The sequence below is a fragment of the Gasterosteus aculeatus genome, chromosome 18 (genome assembly GCF_964276395.1).
Source record: "Gasterosteus aculeatus chromosome 18, fGasAcu3.hap1.1, whole genome shotgun sequence".
NCBI classification, from domain to species: Eukaryota; Metazoa; Chordata; class Actinopteri; order Perciformes; family Gasterosteidae; genus Gasterosteus; species Gasterosteus aculeatus.
This window is the reverse complement of record NC_135706.1, coordinates 16,902,089-16,925,752: the sequence shown is the minus strand read 5'-3', so window position 1 is coordinate 16,925,752 and position 23,664 is coordinate 16,902,089. Positions and strand designations below refer to the sequence as shown.

Here is a 23,664-nt window from a genome sequence, read left to right as displayed (position 1 = left end):
TGTAGAATTTAGTTAGTCATTTGAACCAACTCTGTGCCAGAGGGAAAGCTGCACTGCAGCAGCTGAACCGGTTTCCATGGAAACGTCGCATTGTGTGAGAGTTTCAAAGTAAATCTTTAATAAATCACTAGCGTCCCTTCCATTCGGCGAGAGAGAGAGAGAGAGAGAGAGAGAGAGAGAGAGAGAGACCTCGTCCTCCTGAAACAAACCCGCGAGTATATTCAACAGATGCGCTTGATAACAAGGGAGGTGTGACGTAAACAAGCTTGGATGTGTTCTGCTCGCCGAATAGAAAAGGGGACGCTGGTGATTCATTAACGATTCACTTTGAACCTTTGACACATTGCGACGTCATCAGATGACCGAAGATTTATTATATTATTGGAATTCTGAACGGAGTCTGGCGAGTGGGGGATCTCCTCGGAAACGGTCGGTGGGAGCGCAGCGCCCCGCCTCTCTCTCCTCCTGTCATCGTCATGAGTTCTGCTCTCTCACTCACCACCAGTGTGGCACTGGGAGCCTTCCAGTGAGAGATGTTCTCCAGCACCAGGATGACTGGGAACCAGTGCAGCCTGCTGTACGGACCGCTGGAGGAGCTGCAGGAGCTCGCCTTCATCGAGAGGCCCATCCGCAGGAGTCTCAAGGTATCTCGTCTCTTTATGAACGTGAACGTGACGCAGATTCACGTCTTCATTAGCTGGACATGTGATGCTTGACATGTGACATGTGCCATGTGTAGTAATGAAGAAGAGGAAGGTGAGAATGTGACAACATGTTGTCTGAGTCAGTGGGAGGAAGATGAGCAGGAAGCGCAGGGGAGACCCGCTATCTGCGCAGCATGACGCAGTTTCTGTCTGTCTGTCAGACTGTCTCACTGCAGACAGTCTGACAGACAGCTTGGATCTCCGGTTCTTATCTGACAAATTCATCAATAGCAATAACCAAATAATGACTTCATTCATAGTTCAGTTGATCATACAAAATCTACCGGAAACAATGTTGATAATCAATCATTTAACGTTATTATAAAGGACGGAAAACCTCCTTCACATATCAGAAGCATTAATAATCTATGATCAGATTATCATATAGTATACCTTATATATTATTATTATAAGGATGAATGTGTTTTACTTTTACCGTCTAATATAAGAATAAACAGCTGATGGGGGGCTATAGATGATAATATTATTAACCAGTTATTCCATATTTTACATTATGCCTGATAAAACTTATTTTATGTTTATAACTGATTTAGAAACCTTTTATGAATTAATAATGAAAGGTGAATCACTCTTTTTTTATATCAGCGAATAAAATAAAAAAACCTTCGCTTCTTTTGCAAGTGTATGTATGTTATTCAACTTAATAATTAGAATTATTATTAGGCAGAATCATGACAAAATACTTTAATAACTCAGGTTGAAGTGGGCGGGGCCAAGATGTGACCAGCTCCCGTCAGCTAAAACTGTGTGGGAGGAAGGGCGGGGCTTCGTGTTGATAATGACGTAAGGGGGCGTAACATTTGAGTCTTATGGGAGAAACCCCGAGTCATGACGAAGTCACACACCCCCATTTTCTCCTATACATGTACACACAAACGCACACACACAGTTTAATGTGTAACTGACGATCCTCGTTAAGAGTTAACTTCACTCGCTTTGTGTTTAAGGTGTTTTTGATGACTTAAGACTTAAATATTTTATTTATTTCCAGACTCAGGAGATCATATAAATCACATTCTTCTCTTTGGGGAATGAAGGGAAATTTTGCTGTTGATCCTCTATGGTTACAGCAATCATGACAACTCTCTTTTTAGAGTTGAATTGAATGTCCTACTGCACACCATACCGAGCAGATTCCAGGCAATTACTGCAAACCAGCACAATACGCAGAGATTATAATTACATTACATTACATGTCATTTAGCTGACGCTTTCATCCAAAGCGACTTTCAGTGCATTTCAACCATAAGGATACAAAATCAAAAGACATGTAATGGAATGGAATCAGCGTACAGCAGATGAATAATTAAGACTTTCTCTCACCATACATCCTGTTTTACACCTATTAGAAAGGTCATCCATATAGAGATTACAGGTGACATTATCCCACCTTTTCCGACCCCATTTGTCACTAGGAAGGGTGCAGATACACACTTACCACATCCAGTGCACAAGGTTTGATGTGGGTACCAAAAGTGAAAAATCCTGATGAAGTATGGAGGCACCCCTCGTTATTGTAGTTTTGCAAACAATTTAGATTCATTCTGTCAAACGTTTTTGATGCATCCAGGAAACACATAAAGAGTGTAGAGTTTCCTATGTTTACTTATAACCTCTTCCCTACATATATACATATGTCTGTTCTGTGTTGTTGATGTTCATTCTGTATTCTTGAAGTCTGTCGAGGAGAATTTGTTTAAAATCTAAATCTAAGCATTTACATGTTTCTTTTGTTCACACTCGGGACCATGCCTTGCTTCCATGATGAAACCCAGTTTTTAAAAGCTTTTTGCCTCGATATGGAATTCGGACACATATTCATTCTATCATGGCCTAGGATTATGCTGTTTAGTCATTTTTTGGCAGAATAAGTCACTCCCATTATCTGAACTGTCAGCATTAATTTCACCCACAACAAATATACATGTATACTTAATAGGGCTGTCAAAGTTAACGCGTTAATCTATGAGATTATTGTGGCCGAGATTAATGCGATACAATATTTTAATGCAACTTTGTTTACTTCTGGTGTGCGTTGACCCCCGACCCTTGAAACCGCCGCAGGCTGCAGTCAGTTACATTGGAGAGACCGAGACGGTAGTTGAAGATGGAGAGAGCTTTTTGCATTGGCAGTAAAACAAAGAGGACTGAGCAAAGGAATTCCTCCACGTGTCAAACAGAAGGGGGATGAGTGGCAAACGGACCACTCAAAGACTAATAGTGCCCGGAGCATGTAGGTAGCTGCTAGGCTACTTGCATCATCTACTTGCAGTCGTTCCAACAATACCAGTTGCCTTCTTTCTGGGAGGATCTCAATGGGCTCTAGGCTGTTTATTAACATTTTCAGTGGCATACTTCAGGCGGCGGCCTTTTCTTGCTACACGGTTCAACATAGATAGATGATGGATGGATAGATAGATAGATAGATACTTTATTGATCCCTCAAGATATTATATTGGTATCACAGCAGCATGTACAGGGAGGAAAATAGAATAAAAAGATACACATTATATACAATATAATAAGATAGAAATATTAAATTATTAAATTAAATTAAGTTAAATAAACTAAAACTGAAACAAAAGAATAACCTTCCAAAAGAGACAATAATAATAATTTGTAAAAGGAGAAGAGGAAGAGCAGCAACATCACAGCAGTACAGGGTTGTTATTGTCATTATTTAGCCTGGGATGATTTATTGTAAAGTGTTATTGCACTGGGCAGGAATGATCTCCTGTATCGTCCTTGTGACAGCGGAGCTGAAGGAGTCTGTTGGAGGACGTGCTCCGCTGTCCCTGTAGCAGGCGGTGGAGGGGGTGGTCAGGATTATCCAATATGGATAACAGTTTCTTCAGTGACCTCCCCTCCAACACCTTTTCCAAGCTGTCCTGTTTGCAGCCAATGATGGAGCCGGCCTTCCTAACAAGTTTGTTAAGTCTGTTGGTGTCACCGGCTCCAATGCATAGGTGACATGGCAGCGTCATATTTTCACTCTGTGCTCCAAGCTCCCTCCGTTGCTCTAGCATGCAAGTTTGGGGATCCAGGCATCTGTGCTAAACTCCACAACCTCCAGCTTGGTGCCCCCTCGTTGCCCGATGGATTGGGCACAACCTCTTTGCTTAGGTCTGGTTGCTCCCGGACAAAGACTTCATGAGTTACACCTTGCATATCCATCCATCCATCAATCCATCCATCTTCAACCGCTTATCTGGGGTCGGGTCTCGGGGGTCAACAGCTCCAGCAGGGGACCCCAAACTTGCCTTTCCCGGGCCACATCTACCAGCTCTGACTGGGGGATCCAAAGGCGTTCCCAGGCCAGTGCAGAGATATAATCTCTCCACCTTGTCCTGGGTCTTCCCCGGGGCCTCTTCCCCTCCCCAGCGAGGCGCCCAGAGGGCATCCTTACCAGATGCCCAAACCACCTCGACTGGCTCCTTTCAACACAAAGGAGCAGTTGCTCTACTACTAGCTCCTCATGGATGGCTGAGCTTCTCGCCCTCTAAGGAAGACGCCAGCCATTCTCCTGAGGAAACCCATTTCGGACCCTTTGTACCCGTGACCTAGTTCTTTCGGTCATGACCCATCCTTCATGACTATGGGTGAGGGCAGGAACAAAGATTGACCGGTAGATGCCTTCCAGCTCCGCTCTCTTTTCGTGTGAGGTAGAGCGAGTGCAATACTTCTCCGACCAAACTCACACTCCATCTTCCCCTCACTCCCGAACAAGACCCCAAAGTACTTGAACACCTTCACTTGGTGTAAGGAAACATTCCCTACCCTGAGTAGGCAATCCATGAATTTCATCTAATTGTTAAATCATATTACTTCATACGATATATTAATATTTTTGGGGTTTATCTTTAAGGTGTTATTGCTGTTTCTTCAACTTTAAATAAATATATTTGATCAGAATATGAGACATTGTGGATTATAGGATTGTATTAGTGTTGTTGTTAATTGTTATTAAGTCAGTGAGAATAGTCACAGGTAGAACAATTTCTTCACATTAAAACACAACTGTAAACTTAGTAGTGATGATATACAGGTGACACGTGAATTTTTCAAAATGTACGAATGAATATTTATAATCTGACGTCTGTTTCAGACAGCCGAGGAGATTGATCAGCTGACTGTGGATGAAGACCTTAACGACATTGAGAGAGCAGTCTACCTTCTCAGGTAAGAGCCAAACACCTGTTCAGGTAAGATCAGAGATGTGACACCCACAGGTGTCCGTTTACAACATATAATGGAGACCAGACGCGATGCTGGAAGCGACGGTGATCCCTCCACCATGTCCACGAATTTTTACTCCTCCAACTGCGGGCCGCCATCCACTTTTAATTGGCCCGTATCGAATTTAACAATATAATGGACTATGCCCACTGTATTGCACTTCTTAGTTGAACACGGTTGTGAAAACTGTAAGCATAATTCGAGCACAAGGGCTTTAACCACAGAGAATTTCAAGCGTTCCTCTCTGATGCTGAATACGGGACCTGCTTTACCGTTCCGAAGTGTGCTGGCTCAGTCGCGGCTCCGTGCTGCAGTGGTTTTATTCCCTGAGATCAAATACCAAGTTTTTGAAAGAAAAGGGTAGATCTCTCCATGAGATCACTGACCCTTTATGGTTGGAAGACCTGGCTTTTTTAGTTGATGTCATTGATCATCTCAACACACTGAACACGAGACTACAAGGCAAACCTGGTACCAGCTGTATGTGCACATGAAGCATTCCGTGCGAAGCTCCGTCTCCTCGAGTCACAACTGCAAAACTTGTAGCGCACTTCCAAATGCCAAGTTCTCTGCTAAAATGGGAGAATATGTGTCTGTGATCACATTTCTCCTGAAAGAATTCAGTCAGCGCTTCCAAGATTTTTCTGTCATTGAGAAGGAAATCACTTTGTTTGCGACTCTGTCTTCAATGGATGCAGATGAAGTGGAGGAGAGTCTGCAATTAGCACTGATCAAAATTCAGTGTGATTATTCTTTGAAGAATCAGCATCAGCTTCTCTCTGTACCTGTCTTCTACCGGAGCTTAGAAAAGGCCAAGTTTCCTCTGATGAGACGCCACGCAAAACAAATGATGAGTATGTTCGGCTCAACATCAGTGAGCAGACGTTCTCTCTGTTAACGTGGAACAAAAGCAGACTGAGAACCAGAATGACCGACAGCATCTCAACCACCAAACTTATTCCTGATCTGCCAGCTAGTGAGTGCAACATGCTTCCCATTGCAGGGGAGTTAAAAATGTACACAAAGTTTTAATTTGTCAATAAGCCCAATTACTTAATAAATTCAGTTAATTAAAGTTGATGACAATTTTTTAACAAACGTTATTTGATCCCAATAATTTATTTGTGTAGTAATAAGCTTGAAATATCCACATGCCCTATTTCTCTTCTTGTCTCTCCCTTCATACAGGACAATGAAAGGGAATCAGCACCCTAAAAACTAATTTGAGGCTGTCACCTAGAGAATGACCTGCCAACCTTTTTGTAAAAAATAAACTGAAAATCTACTAATGCAGAGCTATGATGAAGGCTTTTTTTCTTCAAACATCTTCAATTATCAAACGTAATTGACCTGCATTTGATTGATTTTGCCAATATTAGTGCAGTAGAAGAAGGCCCAGTCCTTCATATATTTTTCTGTATGTGGCCCTCGGGAACAAAGGTTTGGACACACCTGTCTTTGAGTTTGAGTATCTGTGTCAATGGTTTGATTAGCTGGGTTGTTGATGGTTTGAGTAGCGGTGTCATTGATGGTTAAGGTCCAGAGGAGTGATTGTGAGAAGGTACAAGGTTTGGTTATGGTTATTATTGTAATTTACAATTACTTTACTCTAACCCTTAGTGTGGGTCAGGAGGTGCAGAGAGTGAGTGTCATCAGCAACCTACCGAGCCTTGTGCGTCAGAACCCAGCTGAGACATTTCGTCGGGTCGTACCAAAGGTCCGGGTACGTATATGGTAACGTCAGTCAGTGCTGCCACTAACCCAGGTGGGCAGTAAGTGGACAGTCAATAACAGGTGTGTTCTACAGGTAACATGTCCTGTCTGTCTGACTCAGGAGGTCTTGAACGTAGCCGGAGCGGAGATCCAGCTGGCAGCAGCAGCTTCTTTCTTAACCATCCTGCAGGATGACATCATCCTAATCCACACTCACACTTTCTCCATCTTGAAGACTGTCCTGCTGCACCTGAACCACAGAGACTCAGGTGACATCACATGAACCACAGAGACACAGGTCACATCACCTGAACTTCAGAGACACTCATTAGTCAGAAGTCACAAAAAATGACAGCAGTGTGAACTTGTTGTTTAGCTTTGTTCATTACACATGCAAAAGTCACCTGTTAAATATAAAATTACTCCTAAATTTAAATAAGTTACACATTGTTAATGCTTTGCGCGTGCTATGGTCACTTCACTGGCCATTCCGATTCGATACTAGATGAACATTATAATAAAATACTGTCCCAACAGCTAATGTTCATCTTTCTTTTTTAATGTTTAAATATTTATGTTTGACAATGAACTTCGACCCATGTCACTGTGTTTGTAATGTAATTGGTTAGGATTATCGAATTGAACTTATTGTAAATCTTTAATGTTGTTCGTTCTGTACACATGGCATTCATTTCATTTTATTTTGTATAGCCCAAAATAAGAAATTAGCCTCAGAGAGCTTTACAATCTGTACACATGCAACATCATCTGACCTTTGACCCTCACATAGGCACAGGAAAAACTCAACCCAAAAAATGACAGAGAGAAAAAAGGAAGGATCCTTAGGGACAACGGCAGAGGAGGATGCCTCTACCGGGATGAACAACCTACAATGGATGTCATGTGTACAGAATGAACAGCATAAAAGATGTACAATATGTTCAATTCATACGACCTAAATGATTCAAATATTATGAGTAGTGAGCCAGGTGTACGGCAGGACCACTGGAGGGACAACCACCAACAGATACAACCACCATAAGATGTAAATCCCATCAGATAGAACCACTGTCAGACACCACCATCCACAGAAACCTGTTGGGAGGGAAAGCACAAGACTTAGAAGCAGGATACAAGCAAAGTCGGTAAACTACATTGTACAAGTTTAAAAACTATTGTAAAAATACACATGACACCAGTGTAGATTAGATCGAATTAGAATGAAATTGCATACATTTATATTGAATAAGATAGATTTTTAAAAAGAGGCACCACACCACGGAAGCCACCGGCTTCGACTCCTCCCAGTGGAGTCTGCATGTTCTTCCTGTGTCTGCATGTTCTTCCTGTGTCTACGTGGGTTCTCTCAGGGTTCTTTCGCTTCCTCCCACAGTCCAAACAGATGCTCAAGGGGTTAGGTTAATTGATGATTCTAAATTTCCCATAGGTGAGTGAAAGGTTGTGTGCCTTTAGGTCGGCCATGTGATTGACTGGCGACCCGTCCAGGGTGTCACCCGTCTCTCATCAATGTGAGCAGTGATTGACTCCAGGTCCAATGCGATCCTGCATGAAGGATTAGCGGCTGACTGACATGCTAATACTTTCTAATACATGCTGACAATATTGATGTTTACTGAGTTGTAGACATTAATATGAGGCTAATATTAAAACCTCACGTGAAATTGATTTTGTTGTTGTTGACATTAATATAAGGATAATATTTAATTGTTGACATTGTTTATTACAGTGGTGAGCAATGCCTGGTTGGAGACGCTGCTGTCAGCCATCAACGCTTTACCTAAAGAGACCATCAAACAGGAGGTAGAGTAATCAATGCTTTTGGTTATTGATTATTACTAGAATAGTTACACTGCATCACTCAGGGCAGAAAACTAGATCTGGAACATGACATGTCCTGCTTACCTCTCTACCTTTCTCTCTCTGTACCTGTCTATCTACCTGTCTGTCTCTGCAGGTACTGAACCCTCTCCTTTACCAGTCTCAGCTGTCTCACTCTCTTCCGGCTCGTCTGGCAAGCTGTCGCATTTTAGGGAAAGTCGCCTGCAAGTTCGACACTCATCTGTGAGCTGCAGTATTACTGTAGTACTACACACTGTGAACAGTGGTACTGCACACATAGTAGACACCCATGTTCCAACCTGGTCTCATGCTAACAGGTGTGTTCTCTGTACCAGAGTGAAGAAAGAGCTGCTGCCCCTGGCCCGGTCTTTATGTCAGGATGTGGAGTTAGAGGTTCGAGCCTGTATGTGTCGTCAGCTCGAGAGCTTTGCCAGAGCGACGGGGTAAACTTCACTAAACTGAACGTGTAAACACGGAGGAACGATCCAGCGGTGGTACCACACGGTTTGTTGTGTCCTTCAGGGTGGACCACACCAGGATCGAGCTACTTCCTGAACTGGTGGAACTCGCCAGAGATGAGGAGAGCTCTGTCCGCCTCGCCGCCTTCGATACCATCATCAACTTGATGGAAATGATCAATGCTGGTGAGGCACCAGGCTGTAAAGTCGAACATTTACATGTACCCATGAAATGCTTCATTGTTAAAGTCACTCTTCTCTTAACACTGCTTTAAAGCCCTTTTTCTGTTCTTAGATGACAGGCTGCATGTTGTGGTCCCCATGGTGATGTCAGCGTGTGAGGTGTCATCGCAGGCGGACGAAGCCGTTGTTGCCTCTTTGTCATTCCAGTTTGGGAAGGTCTGCAGTGGGCTGGCAGGTGAGACTCTGCACCAATGTTCTACTGAAACGAAACCAGAATGCAGGCTCATTAAGTTTGCATTTCACCTCGCCCCAAGAGGCATCTGGGTCTGAAGCGCCAGATTTCTGGGATCTCCTGTGTGGAGTTTGCGTGTTCTCCCCAAAGCTCCTGGAGGGGGAACAAGGGCTTTGACTATGAGCCGTGCAATGAAACGTTGCCATGAACAGGATGTTAAGGAGCAGTGGAGCTCCTGGAGGGCATAGTTATGAGTTACCCTCTCTCATATGCGTGGGGATTGGGGTTGTTGCAGGCTCTCTGTTGGATGAGGAAAAGGGCCGGTTGCTGCAGAGGTTTAAGGTGCTCTGTATAGCTGGATTGCAGATTGAAGGGAACCAGACCGACTTGAACGAGGCGATGCTGATCCGCTGCAACTGCTGCTACAACCTGCCGGTAAAATCCGGAACACAGACTCAGGAGAGCTTCAGATCATAGTTCAACCCTCCAGACGGCTGATGTCACTCACTGTTTGCTCTCTCTCTCTCTCTCTCTCTCTCTCTCTCTCTCTCTCTCTCTCTCTCTCCAGGCCATGATAGTGTTTGCTGACCCGGCTCACTTCTTGTCAGAGCTCTACCCGTCCTTCTCCAGTCTCTGCTGTGACCCACAAGTCCGCGTCCGACGAAGTGCTGCAGCCAGTTTCCACCAGGTCAAATTAGATTGATCATGGAATCATGGTCATTATAACTTGTCTTTTTTGACAAGAATTTGAAAAAAGCTATTTCATGGCAAAATGAAAACAAATAATAACAACCATTATTAAATTAATTCATTAATTATTTTATTTGCATACTTAATGACCCCCTATAAAGTGACTGACCTAATTCAACAGAGCTCCAGCTGTGAGACTGTCACAGGGAAATTCCAGGACCAGAGACAGAAGGACTCAAATGCAAGATTTTATTAAAATAATCAGAAATGCTTAGGGGCAAACCAGGAAACTCATTCAATGAACCAACAAAGGACACACATGGTTTAAATACGCTGGGGAGGTGCAAGTGATTGGACACAGGAGGAAACAATGAGGGATACGGCAGACAATCACAATCAGGAGAAAACACATAGGGCATGAAGTGAAGTTAAGCCAGGGACATGATAGGCAGGAAACTACAAAACAAAGCCAAACTGTGACAGAGACAAGATAGTGGTTAACTTCGTCACACAGTCACACAGGTCATAAACAAGCGCTCGTTAGACAATGCAGTAAACGTCAAAACAAAAATAAAGACACATGCTAATCTAGGTTCTTCTCAGACATAGCCTTACTGCGCGTTGATAGTGTTTGCTGTGTTTCCTCAAGTCTTGTTTAACTCGGTATCCACTCGGCCCTTGGTTGCAGGGATTGATCGAGGATCATGAGGTCTGTTGACGAAACAGTTGTTTGTTCTCTCTAATGCGCAAGCTGGATTCAATGTCGTAGGGGAAGCTAGAATGTGGGTCTCACCGATGAAGTTATTCCGGGAAGCATTTGATTGCAGAGGCCCAAGCGCTGAAAGCTTGAGTGCCTGAATTCTTAATCCTATCGTCGACGCCAGTCAATTTGGAAAAGTTGGTTTGAAGAAGCTACGGAAGCTGTGTTCTCTGATGTCACATCATTGGCTCCATCCCTTCCTGTCAGGTGGTGAAGCTTCTCGGTATAAACGCCCATCTGGTCCACAAGGAGCTTTTGGCTTTGCTGCAGGACGAAGCTCTGGAGGTGAGTCCATCTAACTTTTCTACTTTTCTGCATCTAGTTTAAAAAGGTTTCATAGAAAGATTTTCTCTCTACCTGCCTTATTTGTTGTTTAGTCATGTTTTATTGCTCTGCCGACCATTTTTAAACAAACCCCACACCTTCACAGACAAGCACACATGGGTTTTATTCAGATGTTGTTTCACACACAAGAGCTTTGGTTATCCTTCAGGTGTTGGATGCTCTGATGAATCACCTGGAGGAAACTCTGGAGGCCGTTCTTTCCAGAGGAGAGAACCTGGTGCTGGACAACAAGGTGGGGAAATTAACCACCATCACCTAAATGAATGCAGGATTTAAAATGGCCTGATATGGCTCCATAAAGTCTCTTGTTTGTCCTAATCATGGTCCTCTTATGTCTGATGGTTCTCCGCCGTGCTCCTGCGGTTTGGGTCTGCTCATCAGTTCCCGGAGGTGCTGTCGGCTCTGCTGCAGGTGGAGCAGAAGGTGGGAGGCTCACTGCGGTGGCGGCTGCATGAGAAGCTGCTGCAACATTACAGTTGCCTGGCCAGACTCCTGCCTGGAGAAGTGCTGCACCAGCACTTCTCCCCTCGCATCTTCACCATACTCACCACTAACGTCAGCACCACACAACACACAACTCCATACAACAGGTAAAGAAGGTAAACAAACCAGTAACTCCTTCTACACTTGTTGCTTTTGCAGAAGGTGTTGCCCGTTCAAAAAGAGGCGGCTCGGACCTTCTGCACCTTCCTACGTTACAACCGCAAACATGAGCGGCGTCAGGAGATGATGGAACGACTGATCCAAGGTCAGCATGCTGTGCTCCATCTGGGTGTGATGTCATGAATGATGACCTCGTTGACTCTGTCTAAAGCACCTGGACCTGTCTGAGCGAGTCAGAAGACCTACGAACCTGCTGTTCTAAAGAGGATGAAAACGGGTGATCACAGCAGAACCTTTTGAAGTCAAACTAAACGTTGATGTGTGGTCTCGCATTCCAGAACTGGCTCAGGGGCGGAGCTACTGGAACCGCCTGAGGTTCCTCGATGTTTGCGAAACAGCCTCTGAGATCTTCTCCAGAAAATACTTCAACAAATACTTCCTGATCGCTGCACTGGAGCTGGTCCAGGACCCCGTGGTCAATGTCAGGTACACTTGTCCTGCTGTTCACTTGTTTGTCAGGTAGAGTATGTGTGTGTTAAACCAAGTGTGACTTATCTGTCTGTCAGGTACAAGCTGTGCCAGCTGTTGCCGAGGTTCCGTTCATCACTACGCCTGCCGGCAGACAAACAGCTTCTGCAGCAGCTCAACTTCTGTGTCCAAAAGATTCTTAGCAGAGAAAAAGACAAAGACGTGGTGGCCACCATCCGCAAGGTAAAATCTTCAGTGAGATGAGTTCAGACCCTTAGAGACCAGTCCAGACTATCAGAGACCGCTGGAGACTCACGGCGTTCCAATCGAGACCCACAGAAACCAGTGCAACCCACTGTCTCAAGACTCAGGACGAGAATAATGTGGTTATCATATTGTTTTTCAGACAGTCCTGGAACTGGACAAACTGGACCTTGCAGAACCTGTATGCACCTAGTTTTCATAAATAGCTGATCTGTACATCACAGCAAGATATCAGATGTAATTTTAAACTCTATGTGTCTTCATCTAGTATGATTTCTCTCTGCAGTTTCACAAGAGGCAGGAGAGGGATCTACTGGACCAGAAGAAGGAAAAGGAGGAGAATCTGCTGCTGGAGATGGTGAGTATGAAGCTGATAGATCTCCGTAACTGTGAATCCCCTCCTGTTTTGTTTTAATGATATCTCCTTCGTGGTTAGGAGCAGCTGGAGTGCCAGCAGACTGAAGGGAAACTGAACTCTGAAAAACACATGGAGAGAAAACGTGAGCAACCTCACTTGTTTTTGTTTTGTTCAAGATGATTTAAAGACGATTGCCTGCTATTATATTTTCAATCTGGAGTATCTGTGTTTGTTGGAATATTTGTTGAGAAGCGCTTGTGTATATTTTTGGCTAACGAGTATTACTAGTCATAGTTATTTAATCATAGTGTGTTTCTTCTTTGGAGCTCAGTGTGTAAACATTGTTTCTTTGACAGGAAGAGACAGTAAGACCAGTCTATCGACAATCAAATCCATATCTGTGTCTTCGTCTGGAGCCACTTTGTCCTCCTCTGGTAAAAGACATTTTTACTACTTTTATTAAAGGATATAGTCACTATAAATTAGTAGTTATTCTGATCCTTAACAAGCTTTACAATGAGCTTCAGCTCATTCTTTAGCTGATCCGAACAGGAACGACCAGGCATTTTCCCCTCAATATCTACAACAAGTGCATTCACTTATTGAAGTAACTTCACACTTTAATTTATGGGTGACCCTGGCCCATGAAGTAGAGAGTGTTCGCCGTGGTCGTATGGTTGGCGGTTCAAATCTTGGTGGCTACATGTAACATTTTGAAGTGTCCCTGAGCAAGACACCTAACCTGCTCCCCGGGCGCCTCTATGGCAGCACAATGCTGGATGGGTTAAAGACAATCATTTCCCCACGGTGATTAATAGAGCATACCCTCTTCTAATTACATTACATTACATGTCATTTAGCGGACGCTTTTATCCAAAGCGACGTACAATAAGTGCATTCAACCATAGGGTACAAACTCAGGAGAACAAGAAACAAGAAAGTGCAATTTCCTCAAATAAGCCCATTTACAATTTGCTATAGATGAGTGACGTTACAAGTATAATTTAAGTGCTACAATTTGTTAGTCTTTAGTCGACGTAGAGTCTGAAGAGGTGTATCTTTAGTTTGCGGTGGAAGATGTGAAGGCTCTCTGCGGTCCTGGTGTAATTAATTAATTAACATGAATTGCTGCTCAGCAGCAAACAGCAGACTCTGCAAGGGACCTTGGACATAGCAGAGCGTTTAGCAGCTTAAGAGACATGACCTCATGCTTTGATGTAGACAAAGCAGAGCTAAAAGAGACACTATTGTACTCATTTATCGGTTGACACAAACACTAAAACTCCCAGGAGTCCTCATTGGATGACCAACATTCATTTTTTTATTTTAAATTCTACAACATATAAACTCAAATTCAACAATCTGTTAAGGATGTGTTCGCCTCCTATTTCTGTTGAAAACAAGTTGACACATCCGTTCAAATAATGTAGAAGTTCACAGTATCACATCTGACAGGTGACACAAGTTGAAACCATATTCATGGAGCATCTGTAAGTGTGGTGCAGTCACATTATCGTAGTATTCACATGTTGGATACCTGATAGTCACGAGTATGACGTAGTAGATCATCTCAGAACATCAAAGGAAGAACAGAAAACGTGAAGGTGATGGTGATGGTTCTTCTGCTTACAGGGAAAGAGATGAGGAAGGCTAAACTCTCCAGGAGTCGATCCCTCAGCAGTCAGCCGACAAAATCCAAGCCTACCAACTCAGACAGACCTGTGTAAGAACTGCTCTTCACCTCAACACCAGCTTCAGGCTTCAGTACCTCAGGGTCCGGTTCAGCAGCTCAGGATTCGGTTCAGAGCCTCAAAGTCCCGTTAAGATGCTATGGGTGCAGTTCATCAGCTCAGGGCCCGGTTCAGTACCTCAAGATCAGGCTGAGCACCTCAGGGTTCAGTGGGTCAGGGTTAGCAGCCCTAGGGTCTGGTTCAGTACCTTTGGTCAGGTCCAGCAGCTCGGGTCCGGTTCAGCGCCACAGGGTGCGGTTCAGCAGCTCAGGGTCTAGTTCAGCAGCTAAGCGTCCGGTTCAGTACTTGCTTGCAGGCCGTGTTTGTCAACCACATGTGTTTTAGTGTAGTAATGTGATGCCAACATACAAAATGTGATAATATACCCATCAAATCTTACTCCCAGTTTTTGTCATGGTGAAATCTCCATGACACTTCTTACTCGTTTTACTTTGGAAGGGAAATTCTGCTCCAGGTCCAAAGTTTCTTGATATGCATTATTATTATAAGATGATGTAAAGACCATTGCCTGCTATTATATTTTCAATCTGGAGTATCTGTGTTTGTTGGAATATTTGTTGAGAAGCGCTTGTGTATATTTTTGGCTAACGAGTATTACTAGTCATAGTTATTTAATCATAGTGTGAAGGGAAATTCTGCTCCAGGTCCAAAGTTTCTTGATATGCATTATTATATCTGAGCTTAGGGGGAGAACATCATACCCATCTTGATGTAGAGGCTCTTATTTGTGAGGTAGGAAGCAAACCAGTTCAATGCAGAACCATCAACTTCAACTATTCCTCGTACGTGGTTCAACTGAGTTGATCAATTGTCCCATTATCCAGCTCAAATTAACGAGATGATTGATATCAGGCTATCTTGGTTCCTCAAAGGCTGATCCGCGCTCAAACCGTCTCGTTAGTTTGAGCCAGATGTCATCAGGATAATTGCGCGTCCTACATTAGAGTCGATCACCGAAACACCAGAAATTTATAAAAAGGTACAACGGCAACTGGACTTAAAGGAAGAGGGTCTTTTTTTCTCTGCTGACGAGCAGGAGATGATCATGAACGCATACAATGCAATGCTATGTGCATTTGAATCATTTCTGATGTATGAATTGAACGTATTGTACATATTTTACGTGGTTCATTCTGTACATCCATCGCAGTCTGTCCATCCCAGGGGAGGGTTCCTCCTCTGTCTCTCTGAAGGTTTCTTCCCTTTATTCTCCCCATCGAAGGGTTTTTCATTGTTCGGGGAGTTTTTCCTGTGCCATTGTTTCATGTGTTTCATGACGGAGGATGTCGCATGTGTACAGACTGTAAAGCCCTCTGAGGAAAATTTGCGATTTTGTGCTATAGAAAATAAAATTAATTGAATCAAATAATGATGGCAAAAACGGACACCACCCCCCTGTGAGGGCTACAAGCCCGACAAAGTATTGCAGGCAAGTTGAATGCGCAAGTGCTGGGAAAATGTATAGGCTCATGGAATGTGTCAAAATACAATGAGATTTTGCTGGTGAAAATAATGATCCCAACTCAGAATAAGTAGATCAAAACAAGCCCAATGAGTATAATTGATACAAATGAATAGTTATGAGGATATATGTACTGTATATGCTTATGTATCATATGTATGTGTCTATATGTATGCGTAGATGACCATATAGATCTAGGAGTTTTATGTGTGTGTGAATATGTGTATGGGTGTATGTTTGTACTACTCATAATCAGAAATTTGAGCAACTGAAGTAGTAAAACATGGAACATTCAGAAGTTTATTAAGCGATAAATAAACCAACAAAACTTTACTAGGAGCACGACATGCAGCGGCGTTCCAGATGTTCTCTGCATCGCAACACTGTGCAAACATGGACAGCATGAGAGCCAGTGTGTGAGACAGTGGGAGAGAGTGTGTGAGACACTATGAGAGACAGTCTGCAGGACAGTGTGTGAGACAGTATGAGAGACAGTGTGTAAAACCGTCTGCGTGACAGTGTAAGAGAGAGTGTGTGAAACAGCATGTGAGACAGTCTGCGGGACAGTATGTGAGACAGTATGAGAGACAGTGTGTAAAACCGTCTGCGTGACAGTGTGCAAACCGTCTGCGGGACAGTGTAAGAGAGAGTGTGTGAAACAGCATGTGAGACAGTCTGCGGGACAGTATGTGAGACAGTATGAGAGACAGTGTGTGAAACAGTCTGCGGGACAGTGTGCAAACCGTCTGCGGGACAGTGTAAGAGAGAGTGTGTGAGGCGAACTAATCCAGCAGCTCAAATGAGCTTGCGCTGGAACAGGTTCAAATTTTTGGATGTGTTGCTGTGGTGATTTTGTCAAATTTAGTCTGATCCATGCCATCTTATCCTGTAAATTATCCAGCCAACTCAGTTAGCCACGTACGAGGAACAGGGCCCAGACCTGGAATATCATGGTCCACAATGTCAGGCTCCGATCTGAGACACAGTTTTCTGGATCCTCAGAGCAAGTTTCAAGTGTACTTGATGTTTTGTTTTTTTTATGTTCTTTTAGGAAAGTGAAAGATTTTAGCAGCATGTCTGGACCCGGGAGGTCCTCCATGTCACTGAGCAAAGGTACTGCCTCCTTACATAAGCCTGCATCCTTAACACAGACTCTAACTAATCTAACTTCAGGACTCCAGAACCATCACAGTGGAGAAGGCCATGTGATGGTTTTAATTTACAAATTATTTGTTTTATAGACGAACCCTTGAGGACTGCACATTTCTCTACCACGACCCAGTCCACCTCCTCCATGCCAGTCCTGATCCACAGCAACACCACCAGCCTCCTGGAGAGGACCAGTATACTGGATCATAGGGCCAGCAGCCTGGATCAGAGAGATCACAGAGCCAGTACACTGGACCACAGAATCTGTAAAATGGAACACAGGAACAATATGATGGAGCAGATAACAGGTACAATGGACCAGAGAGACCTTAGAACTGCTACCATTGATAAGAGAGACCAGAGGACCAGCACCCTGGACCAGAGAGACCACAGAACCAGTACCCTGGACCAGCACAGTAAAACATTGGAACGGGGGTGTGCAATAAAGGACACGCAGTCCAGAAAGCTGTTGATGTGAGTTCTTACTAAATGTTCTGGGGGGGAAATCTCACAAGTTTATGATCAGACGAGTTTATCCCAGTTTGTAACCCAAAGTCCGTCAGACCAGAACAACGACTCATTCAAGCTTATTGAACCAATCACAGCGTTCGTGTGGATCTGCTGTGAAAACAGCCCTCCAGCACAGTAATTAAAGGAGGAGTCAAGAGAACCTTTGGACTCATTTTAGAGGTTTAAGACATGTTTTGGTGTCTTTGTCCTTTGTGGTTCCACAGTAAGAACATCGATCAATGTGGTTCTACAATAAAGACATAGATTAATTTGGTCCTGCAGTAAGAGCATAACATGATGTGGTTCCACAGTCAGATTATAAATGAATGCAGTTCTACGTCAGAACATGCAATGACTTGTTCTTGTGGTACCCAACCACCAGGTCCGCAGGTGTCGTCCAATCGTCTCTATATGAACACTAATTTATTCATAGATCTTAGTTAAGGTCTGGATAATCAAACTTTAGCGTTGCTATTGCTTAATTCAATCAAAAGTTTTGGATTGAAATCGTTTATGAGCCTTTTTCTTTTATTCTACAGGAACAGGAAGTCAAACAGTGTCCAGTCGGGAAGAGACTGAAGACCATGGTGTCATTGTTCTTCCGCCAGATCATGAGCCAATCAACAGTGAGGGTTCAAGTCTAAAGACGGGCTTACCTAGAATACAACAGGACATCCTGCCTTGCAAACAGAGACAGTAGAGTCTGACTTAAATGTTCTGAGCACTGTGTATTCTAACGATCTCATCCTGTCTCCCGATTGGTCCAGTAAATACACATACAACCTGCTGGTGATTTCTTATTGGTTGGTGCTACACACGTGATTGTGTGTTTGTTTGGATGATTTTTCTCCCTCTCTGACATTTATTGCCAAAATATGTTAGACATATAAGGAATTTGACGTGGCGGTTGGTGCATTACTGTCTGATGTTATGCACCAACCGCCATGTCAAATTCCTTGTATGTCTAACATATTTTGGCAATAAATGTTCCTGATTCCTGATAGCTCAATGTAATTGAGTTCCAATTGTCTTTTTAAAATATACCATGTCACATGGGATGTTTGATAACATCGTGTTTTGCATGAATGAAATAAGACAATCAGAAGTTCCTTTTAATATTTAATATTTCAAGTGGCTTTAAATAAGTACAGGAAGTTTTCAGACATGCAAAAGGTTCAAATGCTACGATAGCACTCATCATGCCAACTAAACACAGTCCATCTGAGAATGAAGTCATGAGTCATTAGTCTTTATGTGCTATCAATTCTATCAGTAACTTTTGTGTCTTAATATTTATAACAAATTGAACCTTTAAACACGTATTGTGTGTGTCAGAACTCTGTGTTCCACACAACCAGTGACCTTGTTTACTAGTGCCTCTGATTTGCTCCTTTACGTTGTAGCTTTGTGACCACCACTACTCCTGGTATTAGAGCTACTGAAGCTGATACTAGCACTAATATCAGTTATTAGTAATAATTGTACTAGTAACAGGAGTAGTAGTGTTACATGTTAAGTTTTTCCTCCACATCCACGTTTATATCTGGACACTCAACACTTCACTCAATCAACAATTAGATGTACGTATCATTGTCTACCAACTGTTGAAGGCTATTGTTTTACTACTCCTGATATTAGTACTAGTATTAATACCAGTTCTAGTAGTATCAGAGCTATTACTAATACTATCAATACTATGAGTAGGGTTAGAGCCACTAGAGCTAAAACTAGTTTTAGTAATAGTACTATTACGAGTAGTAATAATGATAGGAGTAGAGGTAGCTCAAGCTCAAAAAATTCGACAAAAAAGATTAACAGCTTCCTCCTTCAGGTCACATCGACCATCAAGTAACATCTGCACACTTAATGCAGAACTTTATGTTTAATGTTTAATATTGAATGTCTTTAGTGTCTCAGTCTGAATTCAACCAGACCTACTTAGGACATTAATAATCTCATGCTTCTCAGGACATCAATAATGTAAAAGCATCCTGATGATCAAGATTTCAGACAAAACTGTAACATAGCTTAAAACATAAATGTACTTTTGAGAGCCTATAATAACTCTAGTAACCCTTAGTTGGGCCTCCAGCCTTAGGTTGGTGAACCTTGGACATGACTGGGGATCTACTTCCTAGATGGGTTGACGACGCGACCCATTGACAGCACGGCGCCACTCGTCTCCTGATAGATGACGAAGACGAACGGTCTGTTGACGGTCAGACGAGGAGGAAGAGAGGAGGAGCTGCTAGCTCCGCCTTCAGCTGTGATGTCATCACTGCTCTCGTCCACAGACAGGACAGATTTATGGAAAACCTGAACAAATTAAACATACATGTGTATCAGACAGGAAATGTTTCAGAATAAAAGAACCCCCCCACTCAGGTAACTCACCTGTGTGAGCTTTAGTCCCGCCCCCCCTCCGATGGTGCTGAGGTCAGCGTCGTCTTGAAACACTCGTGTGATGTCGAGAGTCTGCAGGACGTCACGCAGAAAGTAAGAACGCTCCAACAGGAAGCGAGGGAGCTGCACCTCCAACTTCCTGTTTACAAAGTCAAACATCAGCTCTGTAGTTACAATCACTAAGAGACCACAAACCAGTTGGGACATAAGAAAACAAGATGTCTCACGTCTTCTTTAGCTTTCTTATCCAGCTCTGGATCTTATTTCCAGTAATTTCTTCTTCCACGGTGGAGATGTCCACACCTTCATCGGGCAACAGAACCAACATGGCCGCCTCCCCAGCCATTGGCAGCTTCAACACGCCGACCTTTACAGAGGGGTCGTACGCCAGGAAGAACTTGTCGGCCCTGAGCATCATGGGAACCATGACAACGTGATAGTTGTCCACGTAGAAGCGCTCGTCTTGAGTGAGGGACGCGTTGAAGGAGGGCGTGAACTGGGCTGCAACACAGAGACAACCTTATTCATTATTGATATGAACAGACACAACCATGCCTTACTAAAGATACCCACGGGTGAAAGCCCCGCCCCTTGAATTGTAGCACTGCTCGCCCGCTGTGTCCAATGCCCAATGGAATCAATGAAAAGCATATTTGCGTTACTGACCTCCTGATGTTGTTTATTAAGAAACTATGGATAAAATAAATATTATGCTGAGACCGGGGCCCTGCTCCTCGTATGTGGGTCAACTAAGTCGATGTCCCATTATCCAGCTCAAATTGACATGATGATGATTGACATCAGGCTGTCTTGGTTCCTCGTAGGCTGATCCGCGCTCAACCGGTCTTGTTAGTTTGAACCACACTTCAGTCATCAGGATAATCGTCTTACGTTAGAAGGCGGAAGAGTCACCAAAATAAGGATTTTTAACAGTCCAGCGGCAAATAAACTTAAAGGAAGAGCGTCTTTCTTCCCCGCTGATGAGCAGGAGATGATCGTGAACGCATATGAGGAGATAATATGTGAATTTGAATCATTTCTGTCGGATGAATTGAACGTCAGCCTTTGAGGAACCGAGACAGCCCAATATCAATCATCTCGTTAATTTGAGGTGGCTAACAGGACAGTAGATCAGGTTTGTTGAACCACGTACGAGGAACAGGGCCCTGGTGGAACTGTGTGTATAAATGTTGAGTGTAGATCACCTGGTGCAAATAACAAAAGCAACGAGACATTAACAACGGTACGATGGTCTAATGGGACTAATGGTCCCATAATTTACGCTGTTTGGATGTTAGCTTAGCGCTAGCTGGGAACTTTGCTGGTACCTTTGAAGGAGCCGATGGTGGCGAGCAGCAGTTGTGTGTTTGGGTCCCAGTTGGTCATCAGATCCTGGTCCTGGTCCCCTGTCTGGTCCTGTGCCCATTGATTGATGGTGTCGGTGGCTTCCTGCGGCACTGTGTAAGCCACATTCACAGCATTTCCCCCAAACTTTGACTGAACCAGGTCCAGATAGGAGGCGGACAGCTGGAAGCCTACAGCTGGGAGTACAGCCACACCCTGCTTCAGGCTGGTGGCAAGGACCAAAGTCCTCAGGGTCTGGAACAGATCTGAGAACAGTGGAGACTCTCACAGCTACCAGTCAACACACTGACGGTGCCCTCACTTCTGACCCCTGACCTACCTGGGAGGGCCTGGGAGTCCAATCCCGTCAAGCTGAGCGCCTGCAGCAGCTGGTCCTTGGTCGGCCCGTTGGTGCCGCTCACCAGCGCCAGCAACCCGTTGGTCAGAGTGAACGTGGACAGGAAGATGTTGTCGTCGGTGCGGCTGGAGACGACGTGATACAACCGGGCAGAAAAGTCTGCGTTGCTATCGGTCAGAACGTCGGCCTCAGAAGAGCACAGACTCAGGAGGAGGAGGCCGACCAATGAGAGGAGGGAGGGGGCCATGGTTAGGGGCCTGCTAGTAGTCGGCACGGAACGGCTGCAGGTTACATCACAGATTCATTCTCTTGCAAAACACGTCACATACATCAAATGTTTTTATAACAATGTGATCAATACCCTGAGAGATTATTTATCATTAACATATGAAATATGAATGGAACTGATCTATAACTTTATCCATTTCACGGAGCAGTGAAGGGCCGCGCCTATAAACATTTGTTTGTGCGTATTTAAACCAGGCTTTAAGTTTGAAAGGGTTGTTTTTGTTTTGATGCGGAAACGTTGCTCCTCCCGATCTGAAGAATAAAATCACCGCATCCGTTATATCTGATCGCTCTATGTCGATCAGGTTTGATGACGTAATGATACACAGCTGAATGTAAATATACAAACAATTTAAAACAAACATTCTGACCTTTTGATGATTTGCGTTCTTTGATTTTGATCAAACGCCTTTCTGCTCTCGAGCTTCACCAGCTGCGCATCACCATCAAGCTCGCGACACGATCAGTCAACATCCATTCTGGTCTCATTTCAAAATACAAGTCGTGTCTCCGCAAGGGGAAACAGGAAACAGGAGACTGGGGGGTCATATCCTTTATGAAAGGACATGTATGTACTCAAGTGATTAAAAAGTGATTTGTTTGAATCTTAATCAAAAAGATAGATACCGTATTTTTGATCCGTTTCGCCAAAATCTCACAGCGCTTTATTTACCTGTAGTTCCCGGCTTTTATTTTGAAAGATATTTTTGTGGGTTCGGTCAGTTAGTCAGTGCGCCTGCGCATTACAGGTCATGGTGTGTTACCCGAACATGTCAGCAGAAGGCGATATACCCAAAGGAGACAGATCGGAGCGAACACCGTTAAAACATGTTTCTACATCCGGCTTCCAGTCAGTCTCTGCGGCGTGTGCTTGGTGGTTTTTCTTTTTTGACAAATATATTTATTGTTTTCTCCACATTACACAAACAACAAAAAAACAAAACAAGCCATATCAGGAAATATATATATATATATATATATATATATATATATATATATATATATATATATATATATATATATATATATATATATATATATATATATATATTAAGGCTGGCGCATGTTTCTGCGTCTTTACGTCGTGTCGACGCACTGGTTTCACTTCCTGGTTGTAAAGTCCTGCGTGTGTTGCAGAGCGATTCACCTCCAGAACAGGTGGAGTCACGTGTTTTGTTGAAGACGACCTAGAGAGTCACGTCTTTGTGTGTGGAAGTCGTTGGTTGCTTTATTTATTGATCATAGACTTTATTGCCCCGTGCATCCACACTGCTGCTTTTCATCAAGGACGCATTTGTCCCGTATTTTCCTCCACGACTTTGTTCCCCTGGTTTGTGGAGATCTGCCTCCATGAATCAGAGGCCATCCGGCGTCCTCATAGTCCGCCAATCACGGCTTGTACAAGTGCTCATATTACGCATTTCTTCCCACAAAAGCTCTTCAATCTGATCCGTTCTCTCGTAAACATTCTTCCTTTTAATAACGGCCGTATTGTGCTGTGAAA

At 43.6% G+C, this 23,664-nt stretch overlaps 2 protein-coding genes across 6 annotated transcripts; one reads left to right on the top strand and one right to left on the bottom strand.

Annotated features, from left to right (window-relative positions):
• Positions 1 to 78: 78 nt before the first annotated feature.
• On the top strand, positions 79 to 18,553 carry ppp4r4 (protein phosphatase 4, regulatory subunit 4). Of its 4 annotated transcripts, none has more exons than XM_078093877.1 (25): positions 79 to 644; positions 4,831 to 4,904; positions 6,582 to 6,684; positions 6,796 to 6,943; positions 8,422 to 8,495; positions 8,650 to 8,756; positions 8,870 to 8,977; positions 9,057 to 9,178; positions 9,288 to 9,410; positions 9,703 to 9,842; positions 9,976 to 10,095; positions 11,065 to 11,142; positions 11,351 to 11,434; positions 11,584 to 11,625; positions 11,845 to 11,950; positions 12,144 to 12,291; positions 12,372 to 12,516; positions 12,680 to 12,718; positions 12,824 to 12,895; positions 12,980 to 13,037; positions 13,252 to 13,329; positions 14,528 to 14,618; positions 17,160 to 17,221; positions 17,350 to 17,731; positions 18,307 to 18,553. In XM_078093877.1, the coding sequence occupies exons 1-25, from the start codon at positions 534 to 536 to the stop codon at positions 18,344 to 18,346; spliced, it is 2,655 nt and encodes an 884-aa protein (XP_077950003.1). In that variant the 5' UTR covers positions 79 to 533; the 3' UTR covers positions 18,347 to 18,553. The 4 variants fall into 4 exon arrangements, with proteins under 4 accessions (XP_077950003.1, XP_040025602.2, XP_040025599.2 ...); XM_040169668.2 differs by having other exon boundaries at positions 12,974 to 13,037; XM_040169665.2 differs by having other exon boundaries at positions 11,584 to 11,757.
• A 320-nt stretch (positions 18,554 to 18,873) lies between these two features.
• Positions 18,874 to 22,758, bottom strand: LOC120814274 (protein Z-dependent protease inhibitor). Of its 2 annotated transcripts, none has more exons than XM_078093881.1 (6): positions 22,532 to 22,758; positions 21,855 to 22,129; positions 21,499 to 21,780; positions 20,398 to 20,671; positions 20,162 to 20,309; positions 18,874 to 20,083 (listed from the first exon to the last, which is right to left on the bottom strand). In XM_078093881.1, exons 2-6 carry the CDS (start codon positions 22,117 to 22,119, stop codon positions 19,895 to 19,897), a joined length of 1,158 nt encoding a protein of 385 aa, XP_077950007.1. In that variant the 5' UTR covers positions 22,120 to 22,129; positions 22,532 to 22,758; the 3' UTR covers positions 18,874 to 19,894. The 2 variants fall into 2 exon arrangements, with proteins under 2 accessions (XP_077950007.1, XP_040025610.1); XM_040169676.2 differs by having other exon boundaries at positions 21,855 to 22,153; positions 22,532 to 22,666.
• Positions 22,759 to 23,664: the final 906 nt, after the last annotated feature.